We start from the raw sequence: 24,397 nt of genomic DNA, 5'->3' as shown, positions 1-24,397 counted from the left end.
AGAAAGTACATTTTTAAATATGCAAATATCTGCTAAAAGTTTATTTGGTCAACTTTTAGTAGTACATTCACTAGCATTTGGATGACCTCAAAGTAAAAGACATGAACTAAAAGCCACAAAACTACAAATAATTTTGAATTTATGGGATCTTTAAAGCACAAATCACAGAATCAAACTACATCCAACTTCTATTAATGATTGATTAAATTGTTCAGTGTTAGTGAATCAAATCAGTGAGGTCATTATACCATTAAACTCTGAAAATCACTTTATGAATTGATCAGATACCATACTACCAGAATACCTTCATAAAACCCCTATGTACAGTAATCAAACATAGTATAGTATAGTTATACGCATAGAGGTGAATGCAAAAGAAATAAAATAAATGATGAAATGAAGACTCTAATCCATTGAACCACTGAAGTTATGTTATGATGTGATGGTGTTATCTTGTAGGAAAGATGAGGGATGACACTGGGACGGATTTGGTGACTACAGTTAGTGAAACAACAGCATTTAGCGACATTTTCCAACCTGACGTTCTCCAGATCCTCATGAGCACCTTCATCCAGCTGCTGGAGCCTTCAGTGGAGAAGTTTGGGTGGAAGTGAGGTGAAGGTGAGAAGAACCACAGTACCAAAGATGGCATAGAAGGACAGGTGAAGAACAGGCTAGTTTTGATTTATTACTTTATGATTAAGGCTTTTAAATTCATGTATATTACCAGTTCTGGAAGTAAAAATCCCATTTGTTTTCTCCATAGATAAATTGATTTAGCAATAATTTATAAATCTTTCAAGACCGACCTAGCATGAGCACAGAGGTTATTAAATAGTGGTATCAGAAGATAGTGTGATTTCAACCTTCATTTAAAGAATCATACTTAACTGCCGAATTCTGAGTGAAGAACTACACTACCCATAATCCTAAAGAGAAATTCACAAATTAGAGTTGGTGTTACCATGGAATTAGGAATTGCATTAAAAGTGACCACCCACGCCCACTCTACACACTCTCAAACTACTTGTATGTATGTGTATGACTATATATATGTGTATATATATATATATATATATATATATATATATATATATATATATATATATATATATATATATATATATATAAACACACTGGTTGCCAAAAGTTTGGAATAATGGACAGATTTTGCTCTTATGGAAAGAAATTGATACTTTTATTCACCAAAATGGCATTCAACTGATCACAGTGTATAGTCAGGACATTAATAATGTGAAAAATTATTATTACAATTTGAACAAAAATTTCAGAACTACTTGAAAGAGTTCTCATCAGAAAATCCTACACGTGCAGCAATGACAGCTTTGCAGATCCTTGGCATTCTAGCTGTCAGTTTGTCCAGACACTTAGGTGACATTTCACCCCACGCTTCCTGTAGCACTTGCCATAGATGTGACTGTCTTGTCGGGCACTTCTCACGCACCTTACAGTCTAGCTGATCCCACAAAAGCTGAATGGGGTTAAGATCCATAACACTCTTTTCTAATTATCTGTTGTCCAATGTCTGTGTTTCTTTGTCCACTCTAACCTTTTCTTTATGTTTTTCTGTTTTTAAAGTGGCTTTTTCTTTGCAATTCTTCCCATAAGGCCTGCACCCCTGAGTCTTCTCTTTACTGTTGTACATGAAACTGGTGTTGAGCGGGTAGAATTCAATGAAGCTGTCAGCTGAGGACATGTGAGGCATCTGTTTCTCAAACTAGAGACTCTGATGTACTTATCCTCTTGTTTAGTTGTACATCTGGTCTTCCACATCTCTTTCTGTCCTTGTTAGAGCCAGTTGTCCTTTGTCTTTGAAGACTGTAGTGTACACATTTGTATGAAATCTTCAGTTCATTTATTTATTTATTTATTTATTTATTTGGCAATTTCAAGCATTGTATAGCCTTAATTTCTTTTTTTGCCATTTTTGACCTTATATTGACCTTAAGACATGCCAGTCTACTGCATACTGTGGCAACTCAAAAACAAACACAAAGACAATGTTAAGCTTCATTTCACAAGCCAAATATCTTTCAGCAGTGTTTGATATAATGGCAATTTAGCATGATTACTCTATGATAAGGTGTTGGAGTGAAGGCTGCTGGAAATGGGGCCTGTCTAGATTTGATCAAAAATGACTTTTTTCAAATAATGATTGGGCTGTTTTTTTACATCAGTAATGTCCTGACTATACTTTGTGATCAGTTGAATGCCACTTTGATGAATTAAAGTACCAATTTCCTTCCAAAATATACAGGTGCATCTCAGTAAATTAGAATGTCGTGGAAAAGTTCATTTATTTCAGTAATTCAACTCAAATTGTGAAACTCGTGTATTAAATAAATTCAATGCACACAGACTGAAGTAGTTTAAGTCTTTGGTTCTTTTAATTGTGATGATTTTGGCTCACATTTAACAAAAACCCACCAATTCATTATCTCAAAAAATTAGAATACATCATAAGACCAATAAAAAAAACATTTTTAGTGAATTGTTGGTCTTCTGGAAAGTATGTTCATTTACTGTATATGTACTCAATACTTGGTAGGGGCTCCTTTTGCTTTAATTACTGCCTCAATTTGGCGTGGCATGGAGGTGATCAGTTTGTGGCACTGCTGAGGTGGTATGGAAGCCCAGGTTTCTTTGACAATGGCCTTCAGCTCATCTGCATTTTTTGGTCTCTTGTTTCTCATTTTCCTCTTGACAATACCCCATAGATTCTCTATGGGGTTCAGGTCAGGTGAGTTTGCTGACCAGTCAAGCACACCAACACCATGGTCATTTAACCAACTTTTGGTGCTTTTGGCAGTGTGGGCAGGTGCCAAATCCTGCTGGAAAATGAAATCAGCATCTTTAAAAAGCTGGTCAGCAGAAGGAAGCATGAAGTGCTCCAAAATGTCTTGGTAAACGGGTGCAGTGACTTTGGTTTTCAAAAAACACAATGGACCAACACCAGCAGATGACATTGCACCTCAAATCATCACAGACTGTGGAAACTTAACACTGGACTTCAAGCAACTTGGGCTATGAGCTTCTCCACCCTTCCTCCAGACTCTAGGACCCTGGTTTCCAAATGAAATACAAAACTTGCTCTCATCTGAAAAGAGGACTTTGGAACACTGGGCAACAGTCCAGTTCTTCTTCTCCTTAGCCCAGGTAAGACGCCTCTGACATTGTCTGTGGTTCAGGAGTGGCTTAACAAGAGGAATACGACAACTGTAGCCAAATTCCTTGACATGTCTGTGTGTGGTGGCTCTTGATGCCTTGACCCCAGCATCAGTCCATTCCTTGTGAAGTTCACCCAAATTCTTGAATCGATTTTGCTTGACAATCATAAGGCTGCGGTTCTCTTGGTTGGTTGTGCATCTTTTTCTTCCACACTTTTTCCTTCCACTCAACTTTCTTTTAACATGCTTGGATACAGCACTCTGTGAACAGCCAGCTTCTTTGGCAATGAATGTTTGTGGCTTACCCTCCTTGTGAAGGGTGTCAATGATTGTCTTCTGGACAACTGTCAGATCAGCAGTCTTCCCCATGATTGTGTTGCCTAGTGAACCAAACTGAGAGACCATTTTGAAGGCTCAGGAAAACTTTGCAGGTGTTTTGAGTTGATTAGCTGATTGGCATGTCACCATATTCTAATTTTTTGAGATAGTGAATTGGTGGGTTTTTGTTAAATGTGAGCCAAAATCATCACAATTAAAAGAACCAAAGACTTAAACTGCTTCAGTCTGTGTGCATTGAATTTATTTAATACACGAGTTTCACAATTTGAGATGAATTACTGAAAAAAACTTTTCCACGACATTCTAATTTATTGAGATGCACCTGTATATATATATATATATATATATATATATATATATATATATATATATATATATATATATATATATAGATACAGTTGTGCTCAAAAGTTTGCATACCCTTGGAGAATTGGTAATATAGGTACCATTTTTAAAGAAAACATGAGTGTGCAGGCAAAACACATTTCTTTTATTTCTTATGGGATTCATATTCAACTGTAGGTTATAACAGAATGGCATTTAATTAAAAAAATTAAATGACCCCTGTTCAAAAGTCTGCATACCCTTAGTTCTTAATACTGTGTATTGCCCCGTTTAGCATCAATGACAGCATGCAGTCTTTTGTAATAGTTGTCTATGTGGCCCCAAATTCTTGCAGGTGGTATAGCTGCCCATTCATCTTGGCAAAATGCCTCCAGGTCATGCAAAGTCTTTGGTCGTCTTGCATTAACCGCACGTTTGAGATCTCCCCAGAGTGGCTCGATGATATTAATCAGAATCAGCTTTATTGCCAAGTATGCTTACACATACAAGGAATTTGTCTTGGTGACAGGAGCTTCCAGTGTACAACAATACAAAAACAATACAAAAACAGGGGGCAACCAATAATCCTCTCAGCAGTCTGAATTGTCCTTTTTAGTCTTCTGATGTCTGATTTCGTAGCTGAACCAAACCAGACAGATATTGAAGTGCAGAGGACAGACTCAATGACCGCTGAGTAGAACTGTATCAGCAGTGCCTGTGGCAGGTTGAACTTCCACAGTTGGCGAAGGAAGTACAACCTCTGCTGGGCCTTTTTCACAATGGAGTCAACGTGTGTCTCCCACTTCAGGTCCTGTGAGATGGTAGTGCCCAGGAACCTGAATGACTCCACTGCTGCCACAGTGCCGTTTAGAATGATGAGGGGGGTCAGTGTTGGGGTGTTCCTCCTAAAGTCCACAATCACCTCCACCGTTTTGAGCGTGTTCAGCTCAAGGTTGTTTTGACTGCACCAGACAGCCAGCTGTTCAACCTCCCTTATGTATGCAGACTCATCGTCATCTCGGATGAGGCAGATGAGAGTGGTGTTGTCTGCAAACTTCAGGAGCTTGACAGAGGGGTCCTTGGCGATGCAGTCATTGGTGTAGAGGGAGAAGAGTAGTGGGGAATGCACACATCCCTTGGGGGCACCAGTGCTGATTGTACAGGTGCTGGAAGTGAGTTTCCCCTGTCTCACAAGAAGCTGCCTGTCCGCCAGAAAGCTGGTAATCCACTGACAGATAGACACGGGAACAGAGAGTTGGTGTAATTTATTCTGGAGTATATCTAGGATGCTGGTGTTGAAAGCCGAACTGAAGTCCACAAAAAGGATCCTTGCATATGTCCCTGGTCTGTCCAGATGTTGCAGGATATGATGCAATCCCATGTTGACTGCATCATCCACAGACCTGTTTGCTCGATAAGCAAATTGAAGGGGATCTAAAAAGTGTCCAGTGATGTTCTTCAGGTGGGCCAATACCAGTCTCTCAAATGATTTCATGACCACAGACGTCAGGGCAACAGGTCTGTAGTTATTAAGTCCTGTGATATTTGGTTTCTTTGGGACAGGAATTGAGCATATGAAGCAGCATGGGACTTCACACTGCTCCAGTGATCTATTGAAGATCTGTGTGAAGATGGGGGCCAGCTGGTTAGCACAGGATCGAAGACACGCTGGTGAGACGCCATCTGGGCCTGAAGCTTTCCTCGTCTTTTGTTTCCAAACGATGCAGCTCACATCATCTTCACAGATCTTAAGTGCAGGTTGAGTAGCAGGAGGGGGGAGGAGGGGGGTTGCAGTAGGTGTTGGTGTTTGTGAGAAGTAAAGGTCAGAGTGGGTGTGGGGTGTGAGATTGGGCCTTTCAAATCTGCAGTAGAACACATTCAGGTCATCAGCCAGTTGTTGGTCCACCACAGGGTTGGGGGGTAGGAGTCCTGTAATTTGTGAGTGGTTTCATGCCACTCCACATTGATGCAGGGTTGTTCAGGCTTCTCAGAGTATCTTCTTTTAGCCACTCTGATTTCCTTGTTCATATTAAGGTCAGGAGACTGTGATGGCCACTCCAGAACCTTCACTTTTTTCTGCTGTAACCACTGGAGGGTCAACTTGGCCTTGTGCTTAGGGTCATTGTCATGCTGGAAAGTTCAAGAGTGTCCCATGCGCAGCTTTCGTGCAGAAGAATGCAAATTGTCTGCCTGTATTTTCTAATAACATCCTGCATTCATCTTGCCATCAATTTTCACAAGATTCCCCATGCCTTTAGAGCTCACACACCCCCAAAACATCAGTGAGCCACCACCATGCTTCACAGTGGGGATGGTATTCTTTTCACTATAGGCCTTGTTGACCCCTCTCCAAACATAGCGCTTATGGTCGTGACCATAAAGCTCTATTTTGGTCTCGTCACTCCAAATTACAGTGTGCCAGAAGCTGTGAGGCGTGTCAAGGTGTTGTCGGGCATATTGTAACCAGGCTTTTTTGTGGCATTGGCGCAGTAAAGGCTTCTTTCTGGCAACTCGCTTTTGTATCGTCGTATTGTGCTCCTTGAAACAACCACACTGTCTTTATCCAGAGCAGCCTGTATTTCTCCTGAGGTTACCTGTGGGTTTTTCTTTGTATCCCGAACAATTCTTCTGGCAGTTGTGGCTGAAATTTTTCTTGGTCTAACTGACCTTGGCTTGGTATCAAGAGATCCCTGAATTTTCCACTCCTTAATAAGTGATTGAACGGTACTGACTGGCATTTTCAAGGCTTCGGATATCTTTTTATATCCTTTTCCATCTTTATAAAGTTCCATTACCTTGTTACGCAGGTCTTTTGACAGTTCTTTTCTGCTCCCCATGGTTCAGTATCTAGCCTGCCCAGTGCATCCACATGAGAGCTAACAAACTCATTGACTATTTATACACAGACACTAATTGCAATTTAACACTGTGTGTGTCACCTTGTGTGTCTGTAACAAGGCCAAACATTCAAGGGTAAGTAAACTTTTGATCAGGGCTATTTGGGTGATTTCTGTTATCATTATGATTTAAAAAGGAACCAAACAACTATGCGATAATAAATGGCTTCATATGATCACAATTCTTAAATAAAAGACAGTTTTCTTGCATGATCAGTCATATTTTCAAAATCAGTGTTCAAAATTCAAAAACAATTTCTACCAGGGCATGCAAACTTTTCAGCACAACTGCACATACAGTATACAGTATATATATATATATATATATATATATATATATATGCCACCCCTTGACAGGTGCCATTGTAACGAGATAATAAATGTTATTTATTTACCTGTCAGTGGTTTTAATGTTGTCGCTGATCAATGTGTGTGTGTGTGTATATATATATATATATATATATATATATATATATATATATATATATTTATTAGGGCTGTCAAACGAGTAAAATATTTAATCGCGATTAATCGCATAATTGTCTGTAGTTAATCACGATTAATCGCAATATCTTTATAAACATGAGTGGACAAAATATGCTTCATCCAGATGTATTTTTCAGTCATCCACACAAAACCTACCCCACCAACAGTTGAACAACAGAAAATGAGTATATATAATTTATATATATACAGCATATGTATATATATAAATATTTTGCAACAAACTTTAAATATGTTATTTTATACTTTACAACAGAATTCTAAGAGAACACAGACTTGTACCATTTCCTTTTTGGCCAATTTTCCAATACTTTTCAAATTAAAGTTTATAATGTTGCAATTCATCTCGGAGCTGGTTGGTTTGATTCAAGGCTTGGAACTCTTTACTTTATCAAGAATTTTCTGAAATGCCTATGGAGAAAATTAATGGGAAAATCACTTCAGAACCAATGTCGCTGGAAAAGTAGATGGTAACTGTTGCGCTCTTTTGAAACAAAGCTGCACAAATGACTCAGAAATCGTCATGGTTATGACATCACAACCATGAGCTCATTAACATATGACCACCCACAATTACATATCAACACCTATTCAGTGTTCAGCAACTTGACCTGACCTGATGAATGACCCTGTGAATTGTGCATGACAATAATGTCATAATACAACAATTTCATAAAATTTCATAAAATTCATATAAAATAAAATAAAATAAATTACAAAATTATTAATTTTACATTTGACAAATGTTTATAAAATTTGTGAAATATATCCTCTCGGGAGTAACTTGTCACAATATTTACCAGTTACAAAAAATTATAGAAATGAAACAATATACCCCACATAACTTGAGTCCTAAAGCTGAGAGACCAGAACAATTCCTGACACACCCTCCTTTGTCCAGGGAAAGCGGAAATCTGAGTTTCCTGTTCCTCAACTACACGGTTAAGCATTGAGGTCAGTAGCTTACCTCTTTTTTTTCTTCCTCTCCCTCCTCTTCAGTTTTTCCAGGTCTTTCTTTGCGATCTCAATGATGTCAGCGGCCTCTTTCTCGGGTGCGAGGAGGGCGGGGGAGATGGAGGCGGGGCCGGCGTAGAACGAGGAGCGCGTGGAGGCGCGGGACAGATTCTTACGCAGGTTTTCACTCACAGCTTCACTCTCTACAAGCTTTGCTCTGAAGAACACACATACAGTACATAAACATTACACAAGTGCAGCCGGTGTTGTGGAGTAACTAACTAAAAGTAGCAACACTTCTAACTTAACTACTTTTACAGTACGGTGACAATAGTTTTCAAAATAATGTAACTTGCTGTAACAAGCCACTTCTGTTTTTCCCAATGTTTTCAATTTAGTTATGTAAATTAGGGTGTTTTTGAGATGTATTAATTGTGTTTATTGTAAATGCATGCGTATTGTTTAATGCTGTCCTCACCGTATCTTTATATTCTCATTGTTTTTATGCCAGATAAATAATGCTCTTTATAAAAAGTGCACTGAAATATTTTCCTCATTAAAAAGTTTTACAATTAAAAGAAATTAAAAGTACTTTTGAGAAATACAATCACATGAGATGAAGACTCCATTCAGCCATTTTATTACACATTGAGCAGGTCGCTTCATGGGGGCCGATATGTTGAGATCACATGACAAGCTAAATAGTGCTTATTTCACTGACAATTTATTCTTATTTCGCTTAGTTTCCTCTCACAGAATAAATTAATTATAGCTAACAGTGAATTTCTACAATGGCATCGGTAACTGAAAACTTTTGCTACATCCACACCGCTAGTGTCAGTATAAGTCCAAAATGACTGCCATGTCGACCAGAGCAACATTTGAGTGCAACTCTAAGTGAATGACATAATCTGAAAATTATAACATTGAAAAGATATCACCCCTTAAACAGCTCCAGTGTAGTTTGTTAGTAGCTTTTACTGTAGCCAAGTACATTTTAGCTAGGCTGTGTTTATAGAACTACTTTAAATGAAAATAAATGTAATGTTAAGTTAAAATGAAATATTCAATTAAATATAATTTTCAGTTGAATGTTAAATAAAATTACTTTTAATGTAATATTTAACTTAACTTACAATTTTATTTAATTGAACATTTCATTTAATTTGATTTCAATTTTAAATGAAATTAAATTGTACACACTGCTGAGAGATGTGTGTTGTGGGTTTATATGCATTACCTGAGCTCCTCGATCTCTTTGATGTAATTGTGGATCATGTTTCCGATCTCTTCATTCCCTTCACCTGGAACAAGTTCAGCATAGTCATGTAAACACACTGTGTACTTAAATGGATACTAAGATTCATTCTGTCTTCTGGTCGTGTATCCAGGTAGTTTAGAGTCATGGTGTGTACCTGCTCTAGCGAGGGTCTGGTTGGCCTGGTCGCTTAGTAGTTGTGTAAGTCTGGCTCTCTGAGCATCAATGGTTTCCTGCATTGCTTTCACACGCACACGCAGGTTGTTGTTCTCTGTCTGCAGCATTGAGTTCTCATGAACCATGTCATTGATGCTTTCCAATCCATCCTCTCCCACCATACGTTTGCCCTGTTTTAGATATAAACACATGAAAATGTAACAATATTGTCCTCTACATTTTGATTCGCAATAGATGCAAAAGTGAAATTCTGGTGAAAAGGCAATTCTGACACAAACTTGACATACAATTGCCCTAAAGTTAATAAAAATGACTAATCGTGGTCGCACAAACCGTCTTGTACTCCATGAGCTCCATTTGCAGTCGGGCGATCTCTGTCCTCAGAGCGCTGATCTGCTGACTCGCCCGGTCCTGATTCACCATCACTTTGTTCTTGATATTGCGGGCACGGTTTGCGTATTTCAGCGTGTTCAGTGTCTCCATGAAGTCTCTGTCTGAAGGGCTGATGCAGGCGATCATCACCGTCTGACTGCAGGGCACAAGACAGAGACAGTGTTTGAAAAGCCATTTAAACATTCTCTGAATCAAACGTTTAAAAAGAAATGGAAATAATCTACAGACCTGTTTCCTCCCAGGGAATCTTGAAGCAAGCGTGTGAGTTTGGAGTCTCGATAAGGCACATGTGTGGAGCGTTTGCTCCTGTCACCCAAAGCGCTGATCACATTCCCCAGAGCTAACTGAACCACCACAAAACAAAGGCAGAATTATTAGTTATCAGTATGTTCTGTATGTATCATGTTATAATTATATAAAAATTGTGAACTTTTTTGATAGTTATATGTATGAAAAAAGTATACAGTGATGTCCAAAATTCGTAAGTAAACATGCTTCTACTTTACCTTTTTACTGCAAGCTCTTTTAATATTTATTCCTTAAAACTTACAAGTATCTATTTTTATGTTACAATTACTTTTTTGTTAATAATAAGTATTCCAATAGTGACTAGTATATTTTCAGTTTTACTAGGAATTATTTATAAGACACTAGTACTTATTTATTAGCTACTAGTACTTATTCCAATAGACACTAGAATCCATTGAATAGTCACAAGTACTTATTCCTTTGCTACTACTTTATGGCAAGCACTTTTGACATTTATTCCTTAAATCTTACTAGTATATATTTTTATGTTGATTGTACTTATTTTCTTTAGTTACTAGAAAGTATTCCAATAGTTTTCAATTATACCTGTGATAACTACTAGATTCTAGTACTTATTCCATTGCTACTAGTCACTATTCAGTAGTTACATGTATTTTGTTAAGTTTTACTAGTCTAGATATGGCAAGCACTTTTGACATTTATTCCTAAAGCTTACTAGGATCTATTCTGATGTTGGCTGTACTTATATTTCACAAGCAAGTATTCCAATAGTGACTACTATCTTTTTTTTAGTTTTACTAGTACTTATCCATTAGATACTATCACGAATTACCTTGCTACTGGTCACTATTCTTCTGTAATTATAACTAGTAAAATTTATAGTAAGTAAAATACTAGTGTCATTTTACAAAATACGTGTAACTACTGAGTAGTGACTAGCAATGGAATAAGTACTAGAATCTACTGAATAATCACAAGTATAATTGAAAACTATTGTAAAACTTTCTAGTAACTTAAGTACAATCAACATAAAAATAGATACTAGTAAGATTTAAGGAATAAATGTCAAAAGTGCTTGCCATATCTAGACTAGTAAAATGTAAGTAAATACTTGTCACTACTGAATAGTGACTAGTTGAAATGGAATAAGTACTAGAATCTAATGAATAATCACATGTAAAAATGAAAATACTAGTCACTACTGGAATACTTACTAGAAACTAAAAATTAGTAGGCCAACTAGTAACATAAAAATAGATACTAGTAAGCTAAGGAATAAATGTCAAAAACGCTTTCCATATCTAGACTAGTAAAATTTAACTGAATACTTGTCACTACTGAATAGTGACCAGTAGCAAGAAAATAAGTACTAGTATTTGATCAATTATGACTAGTAACATTGAAAAAGATACTAGTCACTATTGGAATACTTATTAGTAATAACAACAAAAAAGTACTAGCAACATAAAAATAGATATTAGTTAGCTTTAGGGAAAAAATTTCAAAATTGCTTGTCTTGTCTAGACTAGTAAAATGAAACTAAATACTTGTCACCACTGAATAGTGACCAGTAGCAACAGAATAAGTATGAGTATCTAATGAATAAGTACTAGTAAAATGGAAAAATATACTAGCAACTATTGGAATATTTTAGATAAGTACTATCAACATAAAAATAGATACAAGTAAGATTTAAGGAATAAATGTAAAAAGTGCTTGTCATATGTAGACAGTAAAATTTAAGTAAATACTTGTCACTATTAAATAGCGGCCAGGTAGCAAGGAAATAAGTGCTAGCATCTAATGAATAAGTACTAGTAAAACTGAAAAAATGTATAAAATAAAATACTCACTATTAGAATACTTACTAGTAACAAAAAAGTACTAGTAACATAACAATTGATACTAGTACATTTTAAAGAATATATGTTGAAGCACTTGTCAGTTCTTGTCACAAATTTCCTTACCGTACATTTGATTAATGACCAAAAAATAATGTAAAACATTTTCTAAACCATTTTGTCCAATGTTCCCTCATGCTGTGTTTTTGGAGCACACATTTTGTAATTGTTTCTCAAAACATATGAAACTATCAGATGCAAGTATGCATCTTACGCATCACCAAAATAGATGTAAAATGTGATTATCCAAGTAGAGAGACCACTAATCGATCAATAGAAAGTGATTATCGGCTGATTCTGATTGAGCAGAACATCCCTAATAATATTTATTAAACAAAGTTTTAAAATGCTGCTTAAAACAGCTTTAGATGAAGAATAACATTTAACACCACAGGACATGTCAACTTCCCAAAAGTATTTCATGTCAGCCACCCATAAATGTCTCACTGTAATGGGGTGTTCTCTTAATAACCAACAAGTGGCGGCAGCACTAGCAACAAGTGGATAAGAATGTAATGTCAAATCTCCAGCCTGCCACAGAAGGTCTTTACTGTCAGATACTGACCCTCTTAACACATACAATACTCATTCTGTAGACACACAGTCATTCTGGCTTAAAACCTGAGGAAAACCTTTTCTTTTGATTTTATGAAGAAAAAAAATAAAATAAAAATAAAAATACTTTTTTTTCCCCTACAATTTCACTCAATTTAATTAATGGGTTTCCTCTTATAAAAAAACAATATCTCTTTGTTGTACTGAGCTACCAAGCCTATTAATTCAAACTTTAGCAAATTAGACTTTCATTTATACAGTCTTTGCTGTATGTTGCAGGCCATAACATTTTGATACAGTACCCATCCTTTAACTTAAGATAATGTACAATAGCATTATACTATCTTTACTCATACACACTACTGTAACTGAAGCTCTGTTCTTACCAGTCCACAGTTGATGGAGATACCCTCTTTGGCCCGGTCGCCTGTGGCACCAGTTCTCTTCAGACGCTCCGAGCCTGCTAAATCCACAAAGTGAAATTTAGCCGTGAGCGTCTCAAACTCGTTCATCTCTGAGGAGCTGTTCATCAGCCTGTTATCTGTCTCTGTGTTCTGTAAAATGACATGAAGAAAAAAATTATGTTTACGTTTAACTTCTTAATAGAGTTATTAACTCTTTTCCGAGAGGGTTTTACCGAGCAAACTGACAGCTAAAACACATTATCAGCAAACTATATATAGCACCTCTGCTAAATATATTCAAATGAAAAAAATAAATAAAAAATAATAATAAATTAAACTAGGTGACCTCTCTGATCAACTAGTTGTTTGTTTGTGACCCATAATTACTTTTAGCCTGTGATAGTCATAATATTTACTTTTATGGATGATTTCTAAATATACCTACATGAATATCCTATATCCTATAAACATTTCAGGCTGACTTGAATTTTAAAATTAAGATATAAATAGCATAACTAATACAACAGAAACTCTGGTACAGTATACAGTATGCCTATTTGCAGAGGGAGCAGTCTTTTCCCTGCAGTTGAATGATATTTGTCAGCCAGGTGGCACACCTACACTGTCTGAGGCACAGACGCGAACTTGGCACAGGTGTATGGTGAAGATGGCGTGTGAGCGGGAACTCTGGGCGTTCATCTGTGTGCTGGCAGTGGTGCGGCACAGAGCGCCCAATTTCAGGCACTGCATCATCTAAAGAGACACAGAGAGGAGAATGCTTGATAACAAGGCTTGATAATTAGATATTGAGAGTTTAGCTTTCATGAGTACTGATAATACAGACATACAACACAAAATACATTGATGACAATATATCATATAATACAAGATCCCTGATAAACTTTTAAAAATAAAAATAAAAACTTTTATAAAAACAAAACAAAAAAACAAACAAACAAACAAACAGGGAAAATATAATTAAAAAACTGATAAGCTTTTAAAAGATTTTTATTTTATCAAAAAACGTTTATCTTATCTTCGTTTTTATTTATGTAAAATTAATAACCTTTTTAAAATAAAGATATTTTTAATTCATAAAAATCTGAATTCTTTTAATAAAATGCTGAGTAACCGTAAAAAAAATTAGGATTTGTACTTATACCTGATCAACTTTTTCAAATAAAAATAACATCAATTTTTGTAAAAAACAAAAACAAAAACAAATGCTAAACCTTTTAAAACATTATTGTATTAAAAAAAACTATTAATACCTCTGTTTTTATTTATAAGAAAACAATCATCAACTTTTTAAAATACAAATAACAGATCTTTATTATATATATATATATATACACACACACACACACACACACACAACTGATTTTAATTTCTATAAAACATATTATTTTTTTCTGATGAATGGTTACATTTTTTTTACACGTTTTTTTATTTTATTTAAAACACAGGTAAACTTAGAAATAATTTTTTTTTTTTATTATTTACAAATATTTTATTTGATTAAAAAACAATTATCTTTATATAAAACTGATTACTTTTTTAAGACAAAGATAACACATTTTTATTAAATATAAATTATAATTAATTTTATAAAACACTGATACACCTTTAAAATTAAGATAAGATTTATATTTTTGTTAGAAAATTCCAGATTTTTATTTTTCAACTTTTAAATATACAGATAATTTATTTTTATTTTTATAAAAACTGCTAAACCTTTAAAAATAATTGTATTCTATTAAAAAAATAATAATGTATCTGTATTTTTTTACATAAAAAATGTATAACCTTTATAAAATAAAGATAATTATTATTATTATTATTTTTACTTAAAACAAACCAACAAAATCTGATAAACTTCTAAAATAAATAGAACTAATTTTAATTTATAAAAAAAAAAAAAACAACAAAATCTGATAAACTTCTAAAATAAATAGAACTAATTTTAATTTATAAAAAAAAAAAAAAGATAAAATTCTTTTTTTTTTTTTTCTTTTTTTTTTAAAAATAAACTTTTGGTCCATAGAAAATGCAGAGGGGCATTTGTAACACCAACCTCAGCCTCAGAGCTAACAGTTCGTGTTGTGACTCCAACAGTGTAAATCCCTCCATTGGCATCTTCATGGATCCTGATGTTGGATTTGTGCTTACGGACCTCCATGTCTCGAGTTGAGTCAAATAGGTCTAGCACATCCTCATTATACAACTAGAAAACAAAACACTGCACCTCAGACAGCTGAACACATGCAGACATGTTTGTGTAATTAATTAGCCTAGTACAGGCTTGTACGTGAAAATCTAGATTCGCTGCCAATCTCTGTCAGGGTTAAGACAAGAGTGTTATTTGTGGCACAGTGTCAACACCACCATCTGCATACCAGCATGACGGCAACTCCACTATACTTATCAGGGGATACATTTAAACCTAAATGCTGATATGGAAAGGCAACTCAACATCTTCACTTCCATTAAGGCCAGAAATAAGACGTCTGTTGGTCATTGGGAGAGTCATGTCTCTAGAATAGGCTACAAAAAGCACTTTCCAAAAATAGGTAATAAAACGGCCTGGGGGGGGGGACCCAAACTTCCTTTTTCATTAAATGGTCAGTGAAAGGAGATATTTTACCTTCAGAAAATGTTGATCATCATCAACCTCAAGAGGTCAGACAAAAATTGTAAATATAATATATACAGTAAATATACACACTGTTTAAATAATATTTATAATATCTATATCTCTAATATTTATAATACCATCAATCTATCTATCTATCTATCTATATATATATATATTCATTGGCAGCCAAAAGTTCGGAATAATGTACAGATTTTGCTGTTTCGGAAGGAAATTGGTACTTTAATTCACCAAAGTGGCATTCAACTGATGACAAAGTATAGTCAGGACATTACTGATGTAAAAAACAGCACCATCACTATTTGAAAAAAGTCATTTTTGATCAAATCTAGACAGACCCCATTTCCAGCAGCCATCACTCCAACACCTTATCCTTGAGTAATCATGCTAAATTGCTAATTTGGTACTAGAAAATCACTTGCCATTATATTAAACACAGTTGAAAGCTATATGGTTCGTTAAATGAAGCTTAACATTGTGTTTGTTTTTGAGTTGCCACAGTATGCTATAGACTGCATGTCTTAAGGTCAATATTAGGTCAAAAATGGCAAAAAAGAAACAGCTTTCTCTAGAAACTCGTCAGTCAATCATTGTTTTGAGGAATGAAGGCTATACAATGCTTGAAATTGCCAAAAAACTGAAGATTTCATACAAAGGTGTACACTAAAGTCTTCAAAGCCAAAGGACAACTGTCTCTAACAAGGACCGAAAGAGATGTGGAAGGCCAGATGTACAATTAAACAAAAGGGTAAGTACAACAGAACCTCTAGTTTGAGAAATAGAAGCCTCACATGTCCTCAGCTGACAGCTTCATTGAATTCTACCCGCTCAACACCAGTTTCATGTACAACAGTAAAGAGAAGACTCAGGGGCGCAGGCCTTATGGGAAGAATTGCAAAGAAAAAGCCACTTTTGAAACAGAAAAACAAAAAGAATCAAATTGTAATAGTACATTTGACTATACATTGTGATCAGTTGAATGGCACTTTGGTGAATAAAAGTTCCAATTTCTTTCCATAAGAGCTTGTTGAGCAGTAACGTGCTCAACAAGCCACGTGATAAGACACGCAGATTGACGGGCTCAGACGCGGAGGCAACTGAGATTCGTCCACCGCCACCCGGATTGAGGCGAGTCGCTACGCCACCGCGTTGACTTTTCTATAATCCACACAGAATCGGACCGAGCCAATTGCTCTTAGGTACCAGAATCACCGGGCTGGCCCAATCACTGTGGGATTCTTCTATTACCCCTCATATCGAGCATGGCCTTTAATTCTTCCCGTACTACCTGTTTCTTATGTTCGGGTAAGCGGTAGGGACGACTACGTACTACTACCCTGGAAGTTTCAATGTGGCATTCTATGAGGTTAGTGTGGCCGGGGAGAGGCGAGAACACATCAGAGAAACTTTTTGCAATCTAGCAACCTCCGTACATTGTGACGGCGAGAGGTGGTCTCCACAAGTGACCGGAGTGAATTGATTGGCTTTTAGACTCACCTCCAGACCGAGCTCCTCCCTCTCTGGATCTACCGTCACCAAAGATACGGGGATCGCCTCGAATCAATTTGATGTCCGAATCAACTTAATACCTAATAATTAGTACAGCTCACGTAGTGTACGTGACATGAAAGTAGTGTCCATTTCTTTTGGAATCCCCACTCAGGATATGATTCTGAAGAGTGCCTCCGCAACACTACATGCTGAGATGTTGCGAAGAGGCACTGCTTCTGGGTATCGCATTGCATAGTCCACCAGATCCAACACAAATGATGCCCACATGCTGACCGTTCTAATGACCCGACGAGGTCCATGCCAACTCTGTCAAAGGGAACCTCAAAACGGAATAGGGCGCAATGGCGCTTTTGGAGAGGCCGGCAGATTCAACAGCTGGCATTAGCGGCATGTCACACACCACCGGCTAACATCCCCGCAAATGCCCGGCCAAAAGAAACGGGCCATGAGACGGCTTATTGTTATCCCCTGTCCCAAGTGACCCGTCATCGGACTATGATGAGCTGCCTGGAACAAAATTTCCCGACGGCTCCTTGGTACTAACAGCTGGGTTGTATCTTCTTTTGTCTGAGCATCCTGCATCACTCGATACAACCGATCGTTTATAATTGAGAAATACGTATATGCGAGTGCAAGGAAGGTGAGGTGGGAACTAACCACAGTCTCAATGTTATGCTTTTGATCCCGAAATAGAATAGTAATGGTCACTGCAGGATAATCATAAATATCCCTGTGCACACACCTCACCTTCACCTGATTATTTGTATTCAATGCCCCATTTTGAACCAAGCATTGATGAATAGATGTTTGGTTACAACCTGAATCAACCAAAGCTTGGTATGTTCCCCCTCAATACTTTTTGGTACGTTCCATCTCGATCGGGGGCAGCCTGTGGAGTGCCGGGGACCCGGATCACCCCCACCTCCATCAACGGGCACTGTTCGCGGATGTGACCCGGCTCCCCGCAACTCCAACAGACCGGCCCGAACCTCACACCCACACTAGTGGCGGCAGCTTTCCCCACCTGAGAAGAAGAACGGGCCGGGCAGAGCCGGGGGAGAGAGAAGCATGAGAGTTAATACACCCCTGTGGACCCACTCCATGAGATCAATGACATGCCCAACATCGCTGGGCTCCTCAGCCAGCACCCACCGCCGGCAGGTGTCACGGAGTTGTTGAGCGAAGGCAAACGGGTGGCCGACTTCACTCAGTGCCAGGGAACGGAATCGCTGGTGGTGCTCCTCTGGACTGTGGCTGACCCGCTGCAGGATGGCTTTCTTCAGCTCGGGGATAAAGGAGGAAGCGGGAGCTGGTTTCCACAGTCCATGTGATTCATGTTTATTACAAACAAAACAAAAATTGCTTTTCAGCATAAACGAAACCAAAATACTACTTTTCAGCATAAACACGCAGGATCTTGCTTTTCAGTGTAAACACTCTCTCTGAAACAGACACGCAGTCTCTGGTGTGTGCCACTCTCACTCTTTCGGTGGACTGGGCCATCTTTTATCTCCCCCGACGCTCATTGTGAACATAGAAATGGTAATTAGTCACAATTCATCTCAGGTGGATGTCCTTACCACTTTCTCTCTCCCCAGATGGGCGCTCGACCACGCCCTCACCTTCACATTCTCACAACAACAAAAAACATGGAATTTGTGCCTCTAATGCTTAAATAATAATAATAATGGGAAACCAGTGTGTACCATAATCATGACAAAGTGCCTAAAAGTAATTTCCTGAGCTCAGATTAAACCAGATTAAAGAGTAACAGTTCTTATACACAATGTGTTACCTCTAAGAACTGAGCGTTGATCTTAAACTCAGGTACAGGACATCCCTGTTGTGCTGCGGCCTGTCTCCGCTCCTCGATGCCCCTGAAGAGATGGCTGACCGCCCGCGGGATGATTCCCAGCTCCTCCTCACTGATGTTCACATCAAAACCTGTGCCCATGGTGTATGTCTTCCCTGAACCTGTCTGGAAAGATACAAGAGGAAAAAGATGTTATCATTCCTAAACTGATGAAAATTATTATCAAAGATTCTCATTATGGCAATACATTAACATGTTTAAGTAAGACACCATTAAAGGAATATAACTTAATGTGGACTATATCGACTGCACCTGAAACATGCTGTCAAATACCACAGACAATAATTTCAACTTGTCCCTTATCTGCCCCTCAATGTGTATTTTAACATTTATGGACTGGCCCCGTTCACTTCCAATGCAAGCGTCTTACTGTAACCACAATTTCTGTTTTTTTTTTTTATTTGTTTTTAATTGAAATTTTATTTTGTGGTAATCAACATTATGCCACAAATGCTGTAGAGCTCAACTTGTACTGAACTTGGAACATTCCTTTAAATGAAGTGTTGTGGTTATAGTTTGGAAAAACAACGATGATAGTCTCCACTTGCCTGCAAGGCTTCTATTGTAAATGTATTTACTGTAAACACCTTTCCAGTTTGTTTATATAAAATGAACAACTAGTCAAATATTCACAGTAATCATGACATAAAGCAGAAAAACCCCAGACTACTACACAGCACTTTGGAATCTTTGATTGTGATTGGTAAATCACAGAATTTTGTAGTCTTACAGTATATTTCTGTATAATGACTACAACTGTATAACAGGCTGCTTAAATCATATCACGGCTTTATTTCTTATTACATAGTAAAATAATAACTCAAGTTAATATTACTGGTCTCTTCAATTTATTTATTTGTTAAGTAGCTGTGTAATAACTGTGATAACATACAATCAGCTGGTCATTATCACAGAATAAACCCCTTTAGGCTGATACAAAGAGATTATTTCGCAATAATAATTGACTTAACATACATTACCCTTATATGTTTCCTTAAGGTATGCATATCCAATTATACATTTATTATTACATTAAATCGACAACCCTTATTATATTATATTATATTATATTTAGGGCTGTCAATTGATTACATTTTTTTATTGAATTAATTACATTATGCTGTATGCTGATTATTAAATCAATTGTAACATAACTAATCACACTGAATTAATGTTAAATTAGACAGACATAATTATATTATATTATATTATATTATATTTAGGGCTGTCAAACAATTAAAACATTTAATCGCGATTAATCCGCATAATTTCTTTGTAGTTAATCACGATTAATCGCAATATCTTTATAAACATGAGTGGACAAAATATGCTTCATCCACACAAAAACTACCCCATCAACAGAGTTGAACAACAGAAAATGAACACAACACAACTCAATTCAAATGATGTGCAAAATGGTAGTTGTAAGTGTATTATGACAGGATTTATTCGCTTCTTTTTAAGGAGTTTTGACAGACATAATCTTTCCAGGAGCACAGTGGAATTAAACAGCTCTGGTCATGTGACTATTTGCACCACTCATGCAAAAAAGTCTGCACTGTCCTTGACAACTCTGTGTAAAACACATCAAAAACTCCTTTTAGACCCCAGTCACAATTGTAACTGTTGGGATTAAATGTGACAATGTAGATTACCTGCAGGGTTCCAGCAATGTCTCCAACTTCTGCATTGGCTAGTGCATTATCAAACAGAGACAATGTGACAGAACCTTGGAGACAGCAGCAGGATTTCCATTAGCCGGTAATCAGTGCTGCCACTCCCTATGTGCATATTACACAGTCGGCGTAGGGCACCAACTCCCTAGGGGGGCACCAGAAACTCCACCGGCTGCCTTTAATGGCATGTTATACGTTATTCAAGGACCCGGTAGCAGTCGAGGACCAAAGTCGATCACACAGACTTTCATCGCGCTCACACCACGCCCCTACTGCAATGTTTAGAGGCACAATCTCACTACCTTCCGTTAGTTTAGGCTATAAAGTAGGTTGACAGCTTTACCTTTGTGTTCTTAAGTCTTAAATAAAAGGCATTTGACAAAGGCATTCATAGGTTTCCATAGTCTTGTGCAAAAACTGCCTGTTTTGCTTACTAAGTGTGGCGAATGTAAAGCAGAGAACTACTAGAGGGGGGTGGCAGCACAGACAAAGGGGGTTTGGGGTCTTTGTTGCCATAGATACAGAGAGGAATGACACACGGGGGCCTGTGCACACATCACCCACTGAAAGAAACGCTGACAGGCAGACAAGATCCCCGGACAAAAGGAGGAGAATTAACAATGGGCTAGAAAGATGGATGAGGGGGGCTGGTGTTCTCATGATGGAAAGTTTTAATCATGATTCAAAGAAAGAATTTTAGGCACATTAAGACAAACTCTACTGAGAAAAAAACTGCACTTAGTAATCTATTAGTCTGCTAAAGAAAAGAAAAAAAAAAAAGATAAAAGATAAAAAAAAGCCTCCAGCATTCCTGTCAGAACATGACTGTCGTTCAGGTTTTGACAGAAGTTTCATGGTTTGTTTGCTTTTCTTAATGGCTGATGTGTAGCACGCTCCACAATAACACAGCAAACTGAAAACAGCGCTGCTTTGTGTGCCTTTCATAGAGAGTTTATTCACAGAAAGTTTATATATATACATTATATATATATATATATATATATATATATATATATATATATATATATATATATATATATATATATATATATATCTCAGGGGAATATGTAAGTATGCACAATAATTAGGCAGCTATTAGTGTGCACAATTATTAGGCAAATATAAAGAATTTCTCCCAACTCAATTGTTTATTCTCAATTTTAGAGCAAGTGCAACAAATAAGTAACACAAAATGACAATTATATAACATTTTTGGCCTTTCAAAGTTATTCAGTGACCAATATAGCCACCCTTCTTTTCAATAACTGCCATGAGCCTTCCATCCATGGAGTCTGTCAGTTTCTTGATCTGTTCATGATCAACTTTCACTGAAGCAGCAACCACAACCTCCCAAATGCTGTTCAAAGAGGTGTATTGTCTTCCCTCACTGTAAATCTCACATTTGAGAAGGGCCCACAAGTTCTCAATAGGATTTAAGTCAGGTGAGGAAGGGGGCCAAGTCATTATTTGGGCATCTTTGAGGCCCTTGCTGGCTAGCCAAGCAGTGGAGTACTTGGATGCATGTGATGGAGCATTGTCCTGCATAAAGAATGCTTAGGACGTCTTCCTGTACCACTGCTTGAAGAAAGTACTTTCCAGAAACTGGCAGTAGGTTTGGGAGTTGAGTTTCAGTCCATCTTCAACTCGAAAAGGTCCAACTACCTCATCCTTAATGATAGCAGCCCATACCATTACCCCACCTCCACCTTGCTGGCGCCTGGCTCGAAGTGGTGCCCTGTGTCCATTAGTGATCCAGCCATGGGCCCATCGATCTGGTCCATCAAGTGTCACCCTCATTTCATTTGTCCAAAAAAACCTTTGAAAAATCTTTTCAGGGATTTCTTTGCCCAACCTTGATGCTTCAACTTGTGAATCTTATTCAGTGGTGGTCATGTTTCAGCCTTCTCGACCTTGACCATGTCTCTGAGTGCTTGACACCTTGTACTTCTAGACACTCCAGGTAGGTTGCAGTTCTGGAATATGGTGGCACTGGAGGATAATGGTTTCCTGGTAGCTTCACGTTTAATTGTTCTCAAGTCTTTTGCAGTTAATTTGCGCCTTTTCTTCTCCATGCATTTTTTGCACCCCATTTGACTATTCACAACAAAACATTTGATTGTCCGGTGTTCACGCCTCAATAGTTTAACTATTTCAAGAGTGTTGCATCCATCTGAAAGGCATTTAACAATTTAAAAAATCTCTTTTTTGGCCCATTTGACCTGAGGTAATGAAGCTGCCTAATAATTATGCATACCTTGATATAAGGTGTTAGTCACTTTCGCCACACCCTCCCTCATTACACAAATACATATCACCTGAAATTGATTGAATCCAATAAGCATTTAAGTTTATATGGTTTGGAGTTGGAAAATGTGCATGAAAATAATGATAAGATCAGAATACTCATTTGCCTAATAATTGTGCATGCAGTGTGTGTGTGTGTATGTGTATGTATATATATATATATATATGATATATATATATATATATATATATATATATATATATATATATATATATATATATATTTCATTGTTTTACTTTGTTGTAGAGTAGTATTCATTGAAAGACTTGTGCTGTTTGTTTACTGTGTTGAACTCGTGTCACTTAAATGTGTGTAGGTGTGTGCGCTACATTGTTTTGACTTGTCCCAGGGTAATTCACTGCTAAATTTATAGTTATTTGTCTAGTATGTGTAAAATTATCATTGCTTTTAGTGTCTATAAACAGTGCTTCATTTGTTTTCGAGTATTATTTATTGCTAAAGTTTAGCATTGTTTGTTTGCGGTGTACTGAAGTCGCGTTTGTTCCTGCACTTGTCACCTCGTGCGACTCTTAGTTTCGGTTGCCCACGTGACTAGCTTTGTTGTTCTAAGCAGCATTAAGGTGTGTCCAGCTTTTTTCACTTAACGGCTCATTAGCAGCGTGTATATATTTGAAGTGAATGCTAACGCAGAAGCGGCAGTGGAAGTGGTAGCCCTCATGTAAAGCCCCCCTCGTGTGAAGACATACTTGTGTAAAGACCAGCGAGTCTACCTGTGCGAGTCCACCGAGCATGGACACAGACAAGGCGCCACTCACCATAGCACTTAAGTATCTTTTAATTGTATTTTTTCTCCTATATTTTCCTTCTACATTCTAATATGTCTACTTCACGCATAACATATGCCCTCAAGCACATCCCTCTTATCAGTTACAGACAGATTACATGATATAGACGCACGACACAGTGCAATCCACACAAACTACAGCCACTTTGCACTTCAGCGCCTGCTCCGCTCTCTTACTCAGTGGGACTGTGGAACTGCCAGTCAGCTGTGAACAAAGCTGACGTCATTCCAGCCTTCGCAACTCAGTCTAACCTCAGCATCCTTGCACTGACAGAAACATGGATACGTCCAGAGGATACAGCAACACCCGCTGTTCTCTCCAACAACTTCTTCTCTCACACCCCGACACACCGGTAGGGGTGGGGGAACAAGTTTGCTCATTCAAAACAACTGGACATTTTCACCACAC

General features: G+C 37.3%; 1 protein-coding gene across 7 annotated transcripts in view; it reads right to left on the bottom strand.

The window, feature by feature from the left end:
• Positions 1–24,397, bottom strand: part of LOC127436991 (kinesin-like protein KIF21A) — a 107,508-nt gene that overhangs the window by 29,821 nt on the left and 53,290 nt on the right. For 4 of the 7 annotated variants that reach the window (XM_051691549.1, XM_051691552.1, XM_051691551.1 and 1 more), the window contains exons 3-12: positions 19,125–19,307; positions 15,239–15,388; positions 13,786–13,917; positions 13,147–13,314; positions 10,263–10,378; positions 9,975–10,170; positions 9,622–9,811; positions 9,447–9,510; positions 8,220–8,423; positions 538–585 (exon numbers count right to left, since the gene is read on the bottom strand). In XM_051691549.1, the coding sequence (XP_051547509.1) occupies positions 538–585; positions 8,220–8,423; positions 9,447–9,510; positions 9,622–9,811; positions 9,975–10,170; positions 10,263–10,378; positions 13,147–13,314; positions 13,786–13,917; positions 15,239–15,388; positions 19,125–19,307 (1,451 nt within the window). Of the gene's footprint in view, positions 1–537; positions 586–8,219; positions 8,424–9,446; positions 9,511–9,621; positions 9,812–9,974; positions 10,171–10,262; positions 10,379–13,146; positions 13,315–13,781; positions 13,918–15,238; positions 15,389–19,124; positions 19,308–24,397 lie in introns of those variants that run through there. The other 3 variants (XM_051691553.1, XM_051691555.1, XM_051691554.1) reach the window with 2 other exon arrangements.

This window comes from Myxocyprinus asiaticus, chromosome 47 (assembly GCF_019703515.2).
Source record: "Myxocyprinus asiaticus isolate MX2 ecotype Aquarium Trade chromosome 47, UBuf_Myxa_2, whole genome shotgun sequence".
NCBI lineage: Eukaryota > Metazoa > Chordata > Actinopteri > Cypriniformes > Catostomidae > Myxocyprinus > Myxocyprinus asiaticus.
This window is presented reverse-complemented; position numbering and strand designations above follow the sequence as displayed.